Genomic DNA, 15262 nt, shown 5'->3' with positions numbered 1-15262 from the left:
TGGTTGACCAGCTAATATAAAAAACAGTACGAAATATTTTCTTCTGACATGTGATATAAATGAATTTTAAAAATTCATGTATCATAAAAATATTAGCTAATACTTCGAACAATACGATATTAGAAGGGGGTAATATTAGCTCCAAAATCGGTGAAGCTGAGATAGTGATAATATCACCTGGTCGATCAGCTACTTTAAAAAGATTTCACCTACTATTCTCTTCTTTGACAAAATGATATTATTAAATATCAACTTAATATCACTAGATTCGATTATAATTTCTTAAATATTACGTAATCGGTTTTAATCCACTAATCATATTTCGTTACAGCTCCACTAGCAGGGGCTAATGGTAACCAAATATCATATGATATTTTTGATAATAATAGTACTATTTTTGGTATTAAATATTAATAGTAACTCATTTTTGCAAAAGTTACCATAATATTTTAATATTAGCTCGGAGAACTGAAAAATATTAGATACTACATGATATTTTATTAAAAAATTCCACTTAAGTACGGTTCTTGACCGAGCGGAGCCAAATAACTTTTCCGATCAGGTTCTAGAAAAAGCAGTAGCTTTAGAGTATTTGCTCTAGTACCGGTATTTCACTGTGACACAGACAAAGGCAATCGAGATGGAAAACTGCAAACGCTTGCAGCTGTTTAGCGTTGATATAGCGAAATCAAGACATTTGTTCTTGTTCTCTACCGATCTCCTCGTCCACATCGTGCGTCTAATAAACCTGCTGCCTGTGGCGCTAGGTTAATGCGCTCAGCAGTGCCAACACATCACGCCAACCTTGACGTCACTCTCCCCTCCCTCACGGTTATTTAGTAATACTTCAGCTAGTCGAGCGTTAACGATATCTGATTGGTTAATTTAACCTGATTACGCAATCTTTGAGAAATATAATATCGTACCGAATTATCGTTGTCCTAGGGGACGTTTACTCCTAAGGGTTACCAACGAACCAACCAATCGGATCCTTCGATTGTAATACAGATGGCTCCATTACTTACGATAAGGTTCATTCTAATTTTACTTCGGCGGAAGCTAAAAGAATGGAGCCCAACACCACAAAGAAAACGGCAGGCCGTCGAAAAGTATGGTTCGCCCTCGCATCAATGGACCAGGAAAGAAGCGGAAGACCTATCAACGTAGGGCAGTAGAGTATGCGCATAAGAGAGACGTCCTCGACTACATTGACAGCGGTCACAGCCTTGACGAGACAATTTCACAGTTCTACGGCGACTTAAGTGGCTCCGACATTCGTGCTAAGAAAAAACAAATTCACAAGTGGAGCAAGCAGGCTCCAACTATACGTGCTGCATGTGATTCTGGGCGGGGGTGCCACCGAAATCTGCGCGGACTTGGTGAAGCGACTGTGCTCACCAAGGAGGCTGAACGCGCTATCGTAGTGTGGGTGAATTCGCTGCGGAAAGATGGTGCCCCTGTCTCCCGTCTCATGCTTCAACTGCAGGCAAAAGAAGCAGCTGCAGACATTGGCCTTGAAGGCAAATTTGCAGCCACATCAACATGGGTTAAGCTATTTCTTCGTCGCCATAAATTAGCGCTCCGTGCACGTACCATGCAGGGACAGACGACGCCACAGGATGCTCAAGATGCAGCTACGACATTTCGAGCGCTGGTGCTGCAGACAATCGTCGAAAAGAAGTGTGTACAAGTATACAATGCTGATCAGACGGGTAATATTTTTTATTTTAGTTGTAAAATATTTTTAATGACTTTTCTTCTTGTAGGTGTGAATTTTGAGTATTTACCAAAACAAACCATATCTCAACGTGGAGTGAAAACTGTTTGGGTAACATGTACAAATAAAGAGAAGGCTCGAGCTACAGCTATGCTTTTGGCGGACTGGGAAGGCACAAAATTGGCTCCATTCATAGTGTTCAAGTGTCAACCGTCAAAAATTAAGGAAAAAAGGGAAGAGAACCACACTCTGCGCCATGGGTTTAGCCCGACTATGTGGACCCGTAAAATTAATCCACTTCAAGAGCGCTACAATTGTCAAATTTACGGGAACCAGTGCGCATGGTGGAATTCTGATTTGTCTCTGAGTTTTCTCAAATATCACTTTGCTGAGCGCACGAACCGAGATGACCACATTTTACTCATATGGGACGATTTCAGCGGGCATTGGACCCCTGAAGTTGAAGAATATGCAGCGTCTATTAACGTTATCCTACTTAAAGTACCGCCGCGTTACACGTACGTATGCCAACCGGCAGATATTTCGTGGAATAACCCCCTAAAAACTAGGTTGCGAGGTCTGTGGATCAACCGGCTGAGAGACCAACTTGTTGCGTATCGAGCCAAGGAGAAGCAGCGCCAGGAGAAAAGAAACAAACTCCAGAGAGATATTATTCGTGTGCGCAAGGATCTAGTGCAAGAGGAAGCAGAGTCTGAAGTTGAGCGACTTCGGAAACATTATACAGAAAAGCCCTTTTAAATTGGAGCCCCCAAAAAGAGAAGACATTACGGAGTGGATATCAAAATGCTGAAACGAGCTTTCAGAAAAGACAATTGTTAGTGGATTTGCAAAAGTAGGCATATTGGCTGATACTCGCCGTGCTGAGCAAGATTTTGACTCATATCCGGGACATATTGATAGCGAGCTTGTCCAAGAGCTGGAAAAATGCAATTTAACTGATGGTCATGTCGACTCTGACGATGATATAGAGTCTGAAGCTGGTACCGGTAGTGATAGCGGTAGCGAATGCTAAATACAGTAATTTGCAGTGAATGCTTCGGTAAAACTATGATTTGCATTCATATGTCGGTGCTCACGATTTGCATCCTTTGCTATTGAAGTGACGCCTAGGACTACGATAATTCGGTATATTAGTGGAGACCGTCAACTTTACCCCTGAATAGAAACAAAAGAACTCGAACGAGATTATTCTCTATGCTTCCGGTCATCCATTGTTCAGCTCAGCCGGATACCTTTAGTTCATCATGGACAACGAGTGAATTACTCTAGCTTTGATCTGCTGTCGCTGCTGGACACTCACCTAAATTAGAACAGCAGGAAAGGCATTTGCAAGTGCGGGCTCCATGTGGTGCAAGCAGCCCACACTCGACATGCCACAGTGAAAGAACTGTAACGTTGCTCCGGCTGTCTCGAATGGATAAAAGGACACCTTATCCTGACCAGCCTGCTTGAAAAAGTAAAATAACCTTCGATCGAAAAGGCTTCTGCTTGTATTATACATGAACAGTAACTGGTAATTCGAGCATGTCGACCATTGTGATCGTACCGACCATCTGACCGAGGTTTGAACACTGCTGTCATCGACTCAGATTGGATAGGCATGCGTGCGGGACAGCAATGTTCACCTCGACCCAGCGTCCAGGAAACCAAACTTTAGGGCAAACCTGCTGGCAACACAGTGGCAAGACCGTCTTGTCAATGCAAATCTGCGCTCCCACTCCGACCCGAGGCCGCGGGATCGAAATGAAGTTGGCGACATGTTTCTAGCGCTCGCGTACGCGCGAGCGGATACCGTCGATGTCAGCGGCGTGCCGACCGTTGTCACAAGCGCCAGCAAGGTGTCACTGCGCCGCGAATTCTTGAGCTCACTTTGCCAAGCTCACGGCGACTGCGAGCACAGAGAGCACTACGCAAGCTGCGCAAGTGCATTCAACTGTCGATTCAGGACACCAGCTGGGGTGAGGAGGTTGGTTAACTTACCAGCTGTCCCTGTCTGCTGCTCCTGCGCTCTCAAGCTGCCTCTCCTCTCCCTTCTCATCTCACCGTCGTGCTCACCCCGTGTCAGTTCACGTTTGACTCGCCGAGGAATTTACTTGCCCGGGCGTTAAGCGGATTCATTAACCTTCCCGATTAGCGAAGACTTTGACGATTAGTGAGATCCGTTTGACCGACACCATGCATCTTCGGTTCCCCTTACCGGCGGGCTACTTCGCCAGGTTCGACTTGCTACCGAACGAGGTGCAGAACTATCGGTCTCTAGCCAGCGACATCGTCCGTGAGACGAAGAGAGATCTGGACCACTACATCAAGGACGGACGCAACCTCATCGACGCACACACGTGGAAACTCGCCAAGTCAAAGGAGCGACTGCACTGCTACCGGAAGCGCAGTACCCAACATTCCGCGCACCAGCTTGGACTGTACGGCACCGCGGGTACAGACGGAAGTGGCACTGACTCGATGGGCACATACCCGGCACGGTCCCGACCGTCGATGAGCGTCACGAGCTCTCATAGTCGATCGGGATACGAAGACGGGGGCTCGTTGTCAGTGTCAACCCGCTCTTCTGACGACGGTGAACCGAGTCGCAAGAGCATTCAACCGGCAGTAATAGGCTACGGTATTGTGGACGGCACCGTGGACGACCTGGTGTACGGTCTGTACCAGTCCTCGACCAACGAGATGAAGACCTTGTCGGCGTTTCTGGGCGATGACTCGCTCATCGACTGTGCAGCGCTGAAAACTATCCGTCAGACGCGCTCATCGTATCTGGGACTCAAGTGGAAACTGTCCCGTACGGTCGGGGGTAACCGCGACTGCTGTTACATGGAATATGTCGGCGTATCTGAAGACGCCAACGGCCAGCGCTTCGGCTACCACGTACTGGAGTCTGTGGTAGTCCGCAACTGTCCTCAGTTCGACGACAACTCGATCGTACGCACCAATTTGTCCTTCTGCTACATCTTCCGCCCAGGTAAGCTGGCTGACCAGGTCGAAGTGTTCATGGAGGGCGCATACGATTCATCGGCCGACGTGCTCACTGCTGGTGGTGTCGGAGACTACCGTACCGCGATGGATATGCTCTTCAACCTCCCGTCAGCTATGGTAGGAGCGGAAGCGAAGAAGATCTCGGCTATGGTAGCAAAACAGTCTGATGCGCTGCGTGGCGCGAGTAGCAAGAACCAGAGCGGCAATCACTGCTCCATTTGCCGCGCCAAGTCCGGTTTGCTCTCTTCACACACGAACTGCCAGACTTGTGGCGCTGTTATCTGTAGCAAATGCCGCATCCGGAAGGTGACATTCTCTCGTCGAGGCAAGATCAAAGTCTCGTGTTGCAAAATGTGTTTGGTTATGGTCAAGGACCAGTCACCATTCGCTGGGGAACAGCTCGAGCAACAGCCAGCAAAGCCCAGGAAACCGCGTGAGGACAGTCGCAATAGAAACGATAGCACCAGCAGCAACACCAGACTCGACCTGATCAACGCGTCAGTCTCGACCATGTCGCTCACGGACTCGGAGTTCTCTGCCTCGTACCAGTCGTGGCAGTCAAGCTCTATGTCTTCGCTTCAATCGGACCATGACGACAGTTTCTACGGCTCGAATGCTGCTAGTAACGCTATGGTTCCTCTTGATAGGAAGATGCCGGCGCTTATGGAGAGCGAAATCCCATCGCAGCATCTCGTGTCCTATCAGAGTGAGCAACAACGTCAGTACGAACAGCAACAAGTCCAGCAACAGCAGTTCTTAATGCGGCAACGTATGAAGCAACATGCTGGGCCGAACATCCCACCTGTACCGAATCAACGTCAGCCCAGTACTCGCGAAGGACTGTACAACCAAATGCTGGAGCTACAGATGCAAGCGGAGCGGGCCTACAACTTGACAAATCAGAACGCCAACATGATGAACTCGAGGCGATAGATACTCAAAAGGCCCGGATAGATATTAACCCTTGATAAACTCGTTTGCAAAACTTGATGCCGCTTTATTCTTGCTTTGTAGCGTTCACTGCACCCCACGTGCATAGAAATTCCATGCTCAAATTCCTCTGGGTGCTGCAGCTAACTTCGGTTGGTTTGACCTTTCTAAGCATCTTGTGTATCCACCATCGCTTGACGAATCGAGCCATTAACAGGCTCTTAGTTATCAAGTAGCCTTCGTTGCACCAAAGACTACAGTAGAGCTATAAACTAGCGACGAGAGTCCAATTCTTTGAATTCAGCACTGTACTTGATCGCCTCTCACTTTCGAACGTCGAGCAACCTGAGCGGTAGGGGGCCCAAGCTGCAGTGGTCGTGGGTATTATAATGGATGTAGCTACTTGGACTTCACCCGTCTTTTGATCGTCCAAGACGCCTCAACCTTGAGAACCAAGTGATGTTGATATTAAGCCCCAATTCGGCAGCCTTACCAAAGGCAAGCTGTCATTTCGAACACCTTTGGATTCAGGAGTCGCGTTAAAAGGCGCTGGTCTTGTACGACATGTAGAGCTCTTTCTGCGCTAAGGTCTACAAGAAGGGTGGCTGCTGGCGCGGAGCTCGTGATGTCAAGTGAAGAGGGGGAAAATGATGTCGTGTGTATCACACCGCAAAAGACAACTGTCTGCGTTTCCCCGGAGCCGATATCCAAACGAAATGAGTCCAACACTTCGTTTGGCGGGTTCCGGCGCAAAACGCGTGGCTGTCCGGCCGCGATGAAGGTTGAGTGCAGCAACTGCAACCATCACATCCTGTCGCGTCTATCGTTGCAGTTGCAGCTTCAAACAGGTTAAACGTGTTTTGGTTAAACTTAACCAAACGCGACGAGGCAGACGACACGACTATGGCTTTCATTGACGCTTACGGTGCCTTGCTGCTGGCCGGACTCCCGTATGAATCTTCAAGCAGCTTGAACTGCAAGAAGTACGGAGCTGAGGGCCAACCATACGGCATTCAAATGTGCGACTGACCCAGCCGAACGGATTTCCGGGATTCCGGTGCCTTGTTCAAGCAAGATAAGCCAAGTTCAACCATAACCTCCCCGTCTATTGTTTGTTCACAATCTCTGGACGATCAACTGCAACCAGGATCCGCACGCGACGAGGCAGAGCTTGCAGTGTTTACATGTATTTGACGGTCCACTTGCAGTTTGAGCCGCGTCTTGAACCGAGACGAGCCATTTCGCTGAGCCAGCTGCGCTGAGGCAGTCGAGTTGGAGTCGGCAACGGCAGTGATTGGTTGCACGGAGCTTCGAGAGCCGCAGGACGCTGGATTTGACAACAATTCACGACTTCAACTTCAAGGTGTCTTTTGTAGTTTGAGACTTTGGCCGGGCCCTCCCTCCTCGGCAATGAGCCACCTTTACGTTCATGGTTGGCTGTGCTCAATACAATACACCAACAGAAGGAAGATAGCGATTCTGCTGACGAATGGAGTCTAGTCTTTCGACTCGAGAGCTTTCCGGACCATGAAGTTGAATTCATGATGAACTCAAGGGTATGTAGCCATGACTAACTGGACCGCAATTTGTGTTACCCTCAGGGTGTTAACACGAGCTCAAAAAGCGTTTACTGCCATCGGGTTTAATATTGAGGGGATAAAGATCAATAGCATCACATGTATAGATCGCAAGCCACTCATTTTTACAGTGGAGGCCTGCAGCTTGTTGCGCATTGCGTTGCCGCATGAAAGACGTGCTCGTCCTCATTTCGATGTAAAACTTGTAAATTCAAGTGACAATAGCCCGTGTTTGTCCAATCTCGAAGCAGTGCCCATCCCCATTTTAACTCCTTGTATCGATAAACTTATCAATAAGCATAAGCTCCCTTATTGAATGATTTAGAATAGGATGCGGAAAAGATTCAAACCAGGACAGACATGAACTGCTGCTGCCATCTATGAATGCCGCTCAGCCTATATGTCATCCCGTACTAGTGGTGTGTGCCGACGTTTGGTCAGCCACTACGATTTCTGCCACTGTGCCAATTATTCCGACGGTCCACGCAAAACCTGCAGTTATTTATGGTCACAAAATTATTGGATCGCTCAGAACCAGTGCAGGTGTGCACATGACCGAGCCTGCAGTCGAGTTTGGGGACGGTCTGGGGACGTTTTTAGGAAACTCCAATTCGGACCTCTGAGAAATGTAGCGCTTTAAAACCCACCAGGTTATTTCAAATAGAATCTTTCTATATCTATAATTCATATCCCGTCAAATTCGTAATTATTGGTTTATCCATGTTTTGCACCACCAAGGCGATGAGCATTCACAACGGTGTTGGAGATACCCTTCGCTTCAGCCTCTGTCATTCTGCAAATTGCTCGCTCACGCGCACTCGCCTCGGCCGCCCCGGAAGAAGAAAAGAAACCACCCGCATCCTCGTCCTTTAATTAAATGCAATCCGTTGTGCGTCAGCGTTTCTCCTCCTCTGCGGCCTTCCGCTCTTCGCTACTGCGTCGTACCGCATCGTCCAAGGCGGCAGTCGAGCCCGTTTTCGACAAGCGCGACGGCTCCAAAGGCGAGATCGACAGTGCGCGTGCCTTCATCGAGTTCAAGCGCGAAGCCGATCCGTACCGTGATGTGGGCGAGCGTGTGCACGACTGGAACGAGATCAACACGCCTCGTCGCGACCCTATCGAGCGTAAGATCCAAGCTGCTCGCTGCATGGACTGCGGCACCCCATTCTGCCAGACCAACACGGGTTGTCCCGTAAATAACCTCATCCCAGAGTGGAACGAGCTCGTCTTCCGTGACGAGTGGAAGGAAGCCAGCGACCGTCTGCACAAGACCAACAACTTCCCCGAGTTCACAGGACGCGTGTGCCCCGCGCCGTGCGAGGCCGCGTGCGTCGCTGGCCTCGTTGACGACCCCGTCACCATCAAGAACACTGAGTACGCCATCGTGGACCGCGCCTTTGACGAAGGATGGATCGTGCCGCGTATCCCGCGTCGTAATGGCCTGCGTGTGGCCGTTGTGGGCTCTGGCCCCGCTGGTTTAGCAGCCGCCGACCAACTGAACCAGAAGGGATATCACGTCACAGTGTACGAACGTGAGGACCGCGTCGGTGGTCTACTCATGTACGGTATCCCCAACATGAAGCTGGACAAGAAGACGGTCAACCGTCGTGTCGATCTCCTGCAACTAGAAGGCATCGAGTTCGTCACTAACGCCGAGATTGGAGTGAGCCATCCCGTGGAGCAGCTGCAAGCCGAGAACGACGCCGTCGTGCTGGCTCTGGGCTCCACTGTCCCGCGCGATGTGGACATTCCTGGCCGTGACCTCAAGGGCGTCCACTTTGCCATGGAATTCCTTACTAAGAACCAGAAACGACTCATTTTGACAGTGGACGGCAAGCTGCAGAGCGGATGGGACCGCGACTTTGTCACGGCTGAAGGCAGAGACGTCGTGGTCATTGGAGGCGGTGATACCGGTACAGACTGCATCGCTACGTCCATGCGTCAACGCTGCAAGTCGGTGGTCAACCTGGAGCACAACCCGGAGCCCCCGGCTCAGCGTGCCCCGGAGAATCCGTGGCCTGAGTACCCGCGTATCTTCGGAGTTGACTACGGACACGCTGAGGTGCGCTCTGTGTTTGGAGAAGACCCGCGTAAGTACGCGCGCGTCACGAAGGCGTTCAAGGGCAACGAGAACAACGAGATCACTCACGTGGTGACTGTGATGGGCGACAAGGACCCCAAGACCAACGCCATCACGGAGATCCCTGGTACGGAGGAGGAGATTCCGTGCGACCTGGTGCTGTTCGCTATGGGATTCGTCCACCCGGAGCAGACGATCGCGGAGTCTCTCGGATTGGAGATCGACCAGCGTCGTAACATCCGCGCGGCGTACGGCAACTACCAGACGTCAGCGGAGGGCGTGTTCGCTGCTGGTGATTGCCGTCGTGGCCAGTCTCTAGTGGTGTGGGCGGTTAACGAGGGTCGCGGGGTAGCAGACGCCGTGGAGAAATATTTCCTGCAGGAAGGCTTTCAGCCTGAGGTGTCCCAGAACCAGCGCTTTGGTTAAATTGCAGATTCAAGAAGACAGATTGTACGGGCTAATTATTGTAATACACGGAGAATCCGATGAATTGAGAAGCGTTAACATCATTACCGCTCAATGCGCAAACAAGCAGGTCATCAAACGGATGGAGGATGAGGCGTCTTAGATGCGGATGGTGGGCACTAGACCGCGCAGTTTGGCGACTCCGGTCTTGAGACTCTTGCTGTTGCTCTTGTTGTAGCGTAGATCCAGCACGCGGACGCCTGTGAGCATACTGACGTCTTTCAGCTTGGCGCAGTCGGAGAGATTGAGTTCGTGCACGTTCTGCAGAGCCGACACGTCTTCTAGTTGCGTGCAGCCTGAGAGGTTGAGTGTGTGCACTTCAGACAAGGCAGACACGTCGATCACTTTGGGACAGTGACGCAGAGACAGCGTGTGGACGGACGCCAGAGCCGACACGTCTTGGACGTTGGTACAGTAGCTCAGATCCAGCTCACGAACTCGTGCGAGAGGTGACACATCTGTTAGTTTGGAGCACCCGGCGAGCTTGACGACGCGAGCGCTCGCAGCTAGCGGACGAACGTCCTCGAGTGCGTCACAGAAGCGCAGATCCACTTCTTGTGCTCCAGCGAGAAAGCGGATGTCGCTGATGTGCGAACACCCGGAGAGATTCACCTTTGTAAGACTCTTAGCAGAAGATGTGAGCACTTCAATGTCCTCGAGTTTCTCGCAGCGGTAGGTTATGAGTGTGTGTACCTCGCGTAGAGAAAACCCTAATGTTTTTAGGTTTTTGCAGAAACTCACGTCGAGTTCACGGACACACATGAGACCATCGAGCGTAGTAAGTTGGCTACATCGTGACAGCACAAGTCGATCTAGTGGAGGCAGATGACGCAGGTCGGAGCTTGGGAAACCCGTGCAACCTGACAGATCCAGGTCACGAAGACTCGAGCTTGACCCTAATGCTTTGAGATCCGTCACTGCACCGCACTGCCGCAGCGACAGCTCTTGCACGCCATTGCTAAGAGCGGAGATATCGCTGATGTGTCTGCAGAGAGCAAGCTGCAGTGTAGGCACTCGTCCTAGTGCGCTCACATCCGTGACATTGATGCAGCCAGTGAGGTCCAAATCCTGAACACCTCCAAGAGCCGATACGTCGACGATTCCAGCACATTTGCGTAGTTGCAAAGTGTGTACTTTGCCTAGCGCGCTGACATCGGTCACGTTGATACAACCGGAGAGATTGAGCTCGTGTACGTTGTTTAACGCGCTGACGTTCGTGACATTTGCACACCCTCCGAGATTCAGCTCGTGTACGTTGCCGAGTGCGTTAACGTCGCTCACGGCTGGGCAATTCCGCAGACTCACGCGACGTACGTGACTCAGTGGACTCACGTCGCTGATTCCTCGACACACGTTGAGTTGTACGGATTTACACTTTGCCAATGGCGAGAGATCTGTGACGGTGTGGCAATAGGAGAGGTCTACCTGCTGCGAGTCACCCAGGAACGAAACATCCTCCAAGAAGCTGCAGTAGCTCAAATCCACTTCGCGAATCCCTTTCAACCAGTGCAACCCGTCGATTTGGCTACAACCACTCAATCCGAGCTCGTGTAGGCGGTTCACGCCGTCGAACAAACTCACGCGCACGATTCCTGACAAGTTCAATCGCCTCACTTGGGCACCACTGCTTCGAATGCAAGTTTGCAGTACCTTGGGACAGGTATACCTCGTCGGGACACTCACTCCACTTTCGTCGGTGTAGCTCTCGTTTGCTTCGGGCTCAGGAGCAGGTTCGTTGCGATCATGATTAACGATGAGCCCACCGAGAGCGTTCACGTTGTAATGGATGTTTTCGAGCAATCTCTCACTCTCCGAGTCGGCGACAGGTTGGAAAGCCACATCGCGGAGGTTCCGCCACTTGCTCAACACTCGCAAAAGCTCTGGAACGGTGCAGACCAGCGAAGCCTCGGATCGTAGCTGGACGTGTTCGTGCACGACGTCGTAGAAAAAGTGATTCAGTTCCGCCAACGCTACCGCCTCATTTAGAGTCAAGAACGGGATCAATTGCCCGTCCCAAAGTTCAATGGGCATAGTGTTCTGCAGGTGACAAACGTCATTACGATCCGGTTGATGCTGCATAGAATGCAAGTATCGACAAGAGATATAGTGTGCGAATTGCAGAGTGAAAACTGCAGGTCTAGTGACAATTCATGAGCGAACGGAGACTCAAGCTGTTTTGCCATGAGGCTCAGCGGCCGACAAACGCCTCTACAATACCAATGCGATGTATGTGGACCAAATCACTCGGCAAACGAGCGACAGCAGATGGTGCCTCTTAGTCCCTCTACCATAAAAAAGGGTAATTTATTGTAGCTAAATCTCCTAAGAAATAAAGTTTAAAATATTTATTGAAAGAAAAACTGTGAGAAAGCATTTTAAGAGCTTCTTGTTTTTGTAACTGAAAACTAAATTTGTAGTGCAAAAAAAATAAATGAAGTACTTCGTTAATTCTGCTTTTCAAGATAAAAAGCAGAAATAAGAGAATGTGAACTGGGTATTCCTTTATTTATACGTTTGGAAATTACTCGATTTAAGCTTTAATGCCTTTCATTGCTACCACCGCAGCCCGGTCCTCCTGCGAGGCGCAGGCACGCCGTGGATGGATAGATGCTTATAATGTTCACCACGACGGCCCAGCATAATGCAACTGCGAAATAGCCGAGAGTTACCATTCCTAAAATTCGACTGTTTCCGCCGTTGAGCTTGAGTTGTTGCGTCTCCGCCTTCTGACGCGGCAATAGCGGCAGGAACAACAACCCAGCGAGGTTCATTGAGTAGCGAATGATAAGGACGTACGTCACCTCCCAACGAACATGTCTCGAGTCCTCGACAATGTCAGCGTTGGTCACATCGAAATTGCTGCCTACGTTCTTCGTAAACGTACTAGCCAGAGGAATAGCGATGTTGGAAATGGAGCCCACGAGGCCGTAGACGGCTCCTTCGTTGCCCTCACCCGCCAGCTCTACCATCACAAAAGTCGCGATCACAAACGCGATTCCGTTAGGTAGAGCCTCGGCCACTGGGACACCAAGCCAGAACCACTGGTTGCGTACAACGTTCCATGTTGTGAGCATTGTGACCGTAAAATCCATGACCGTAGCGATGATAATAGTGACTGCGTGCATTGTCCGCCAGTTCCAGTGAAGACCGTATTTGCCAGTGTAATAGAGTGCGAGAGCAAACATACCGTTGCCCATGACAGCCATGATTTTCTGGTTGAAAGGAGTGGCCTCGACCCAGTACGACTGTATTGGGTCTGCGCATGTGATTGTGAAGTTCTCGAAAATACCAGCGAAAAACTTATACGCAACGACTTGGTACATGGGTCGCAGTTGAATCAGGTACCAGAGTTCAGCCAAATAGTCGCGAAATATGACACCGGGGTGACGGTCTTCCTTGATGCAGTACCACGATAGCGGTATAACGGGGAAGCAACACACACTGAGGATAGCCATCAGCTGTGGAAAACTTAGACAAAAGTCAAAGTCACCACCGTAGTGCTTCCCGTTGAAGGCCAAGCCTGTGAGGATACTGGAGATGGTCACGAAAGCGGTACGAACCATGTAGATCGTCGTCTGGCAATACCCGCGTCTAGCTTCCGGTTCGCGTTGAGCTACTTCTACCATCATAGCATCGGCAGCAACATCGGCACCAACGTAACCCACCGCTGCTATCATCATCATCGCGACGAATTTACCGCCTACATGGTGCGCTGACTCGTTGAATGTTGCGATAAGCTCAGGAGTCAACTCTTCCTTTTCCATTGTCGCGTACTTGTTGTTCGGGTAGTACGGGGCGCCAGCGTCCATGCAAGCCATAGCCACCAATGTCAGGAAACAGATACTCCATCCGATAACCATGAACGGACGACGTCTGTAGCCCTTAATTGGAAGGCAGTCTGATAGCATACCGAAGAAGAGCTTAACCGACCATGGCATGTTGATTAACACGGTGGCAGATACGACTTGTGTGCCTTCCATGTTGAGGTAGTTGAAGAGAAAGGGGTAGACGATGCCTGGAAGTGTACCAAAGATCATCCCCACTGTAGCATACTGCGCGATCAGACCAATATACTCGCGACTCCAAATGTTGATTTCTCCTCCACCTCGAAGTGCGCCTCCCTCGTACAGCTGTGGAGACTTGGCATCAAGAAACCAGTCATTCTCTTTCCTGGGTGAAAAGTTATTAAAGTCTGCACTCGACGGAGCTGGCGCTAACAGGTCGACTTTCTTGCGCGGCGCTGTGCGCATCGGTTCTTCGAGTATCGGCACTATGGTTGCGGACAAAGAAAGCGAAAATGGTTTGCTGGATTAATCTGCTCGTTGACGACAGGTTTTGGTGACAAAGAGCTCAAAGACCGAGCAGTGTTAACCAGAAACCATCTGAAGCTCATTTTCCACCACACTTATGGCACTTGGGATTAAGAAACGATGGGGCGTTGAGCAGAACCACGGGATTTATTTTTGTCCGGTCCTGGTACAGTACTGCACCCCGTTCTCGCGGGGGTGGACCATATAGAATTTGCAAATAAATTTGACTTTAGCATTCAAACTATAGTTAATTTGAATTCTAGCTCATCACATCCGGAAGTTTATCAAAGGTTCAAGGGCGCGAATACGGGGTGCAGTACTGTACTGTAATATGTATAGTAGATTAAAATCGTCAAATTGTGTTCGCCTGTCGTATGTTAACTCCGTATTCCGCATAATGTAACTTACTACAGTACCGTCAGTTTGTCGCGGAAATGCAAAACATCTATCCACTAATGATACTGTGCTTCAGGCTCTCACGTGGTATGAATAATGCCACCTTCGCATTAATAATGCAAAGGTGGCATCTATCGTTGTGATAAATACCAGCGCAAACACATTATTTAACGGAAAATGTATTATAGAAGATGTTGTCTTTTTTCTTTAAATGATGCACTCTTTTAGCGAAATGACGTGCCATTGTGCCATTGTGCCATTTGCCATTTGAAACATTGAGTCAATTTCTAGGGTATCAGCTGCCAAGACACGTCGAAAGCGAAATCCATACGTGTGGGAAGTTAATGGGCGCTCCATTAACAATCTTGAAGTCGGATGTGAGTACATGCGTGTGGAGCAACCACGCTGACTGCATTATTATACGCAGTGCATAGTAAATTGTATACGCGAGATGAAAAGTTGAAAATCAGCCGTGAGCCTGCCAGTGTTTCGATAAAGTCGTACTTTGAGGTAAACACGAATGCTATCTAATACTTCTCCGGCCCACTTCAAAATGACGATTTCAGTTTTGGGCAAAAAACTCTTTAACAAGAGCTAGCTGGTAGACACATGGCACACCACGTCATAGCCCGAAGTACGACGCACAGGATCATATTTTTTAGGTTGTAAGAATGGTAAATATGCGCGTGCACGCTGCGATCAAAACCGCCGCGTTTGGAAAGGCATTAGGTTTTTTGTCGCAATTCAGTCAAAAATTAGCGATATTACACCATACTTT

At 49.6% G+C, this 15262-nt stretch overlaps 4 protein-coding genes across 4 annotated transcripts; 2 read left to right on the top strand and 2 right to left on the bottom strand.

The window, feature by feature from the left end:
• Positions 1 to 3814: 3814 nt before the first annotated feature.
• Positions 3815 to 5659, top strand: PITG_07381 (uncharacterized protein; the record flags this gene model as incomplete). The annotated part of the gene is made up of 1 exon (XM_002904368.1): positions 3815 to 5659. The coding sequence occupies one exon, from the start codon at positions 3914 to 3916 to the stop codon at positions 5657 to 5659; it is 1746 nt and encodes a 581-aa protein (XP_002904414.1).
• A 2385-nt stretch (positions 5660 to 8044) lies between these two features.
• Positions 8045 to 9739, top strand: PITG_07380 (glutamate synthase, putative; the record flags this gene model as incomplete). The annotated part of the gene is made up of 1 exon (XM_002904367.1): positions 8045 to 9739. The coding sequence occupies one exon, from the start codon at positions 8111 to 8113 to the stop codon at positions 9737 to 9739; it is 1629 nt and encodes a 542-aa protein (XP_002904413.1).
• Positions 9740 to 9877: 138 nt separating this feature from the next.
• Positions 9878 to 11857, bottom strand: PITG_07379 (uncharacterized protein; the record flags this gene model as incomplete). Its single annotated transcript, XM_002904366.1, has 1 exon — positions 9878 to 11857. The coding sequence occupies one exon, from the start codon at positions 11855 to 11857 to the stop codon at positions 9878 to 9880; it is 1980 nt and encodes a 659-aa protein (XP_002904412.1).
• Positions 11858 to 12315: 458 nt separating this feature from the next.
• Positions 12316 to 13815, bottom strand: PITG_07378 (uncharacterized protein; the record flags this gene model as incomplete). Its single annotated transcript, XM_002904365.1, has 1 exon — positions 12316 to 13815. One exon carries the CDS (start codon positions 13813 to 13815, stop codon positions 12316 to 12318), a length of 1500 nt encoding a protein of 499 aa, XP_002904411.1.
• Between the last annotated feature and the right edge of the window lie 1447 nt (positions 13816 to 15262).

The sequence above is a fragment of the Phytophthora infestans genome, genomic scaffold, assembly GCF_000142945.1.
Source record: "Phytophthora infestans T30-4 supercont1.11 genomic scaffold, whole genome shotgun sequence".
Classification (NCBI taxonomy): domain Eukaryota; phylum Oomycota; class Peronosporomycetes; order Peronosporales; family Peronosporaceae; genus Phytophthora; species Phytophthora infestans.
Note: the sequence above shows the minus strand (reverse complement) of the source record. Positions and strands in the feature narration are given on the sequence as shown.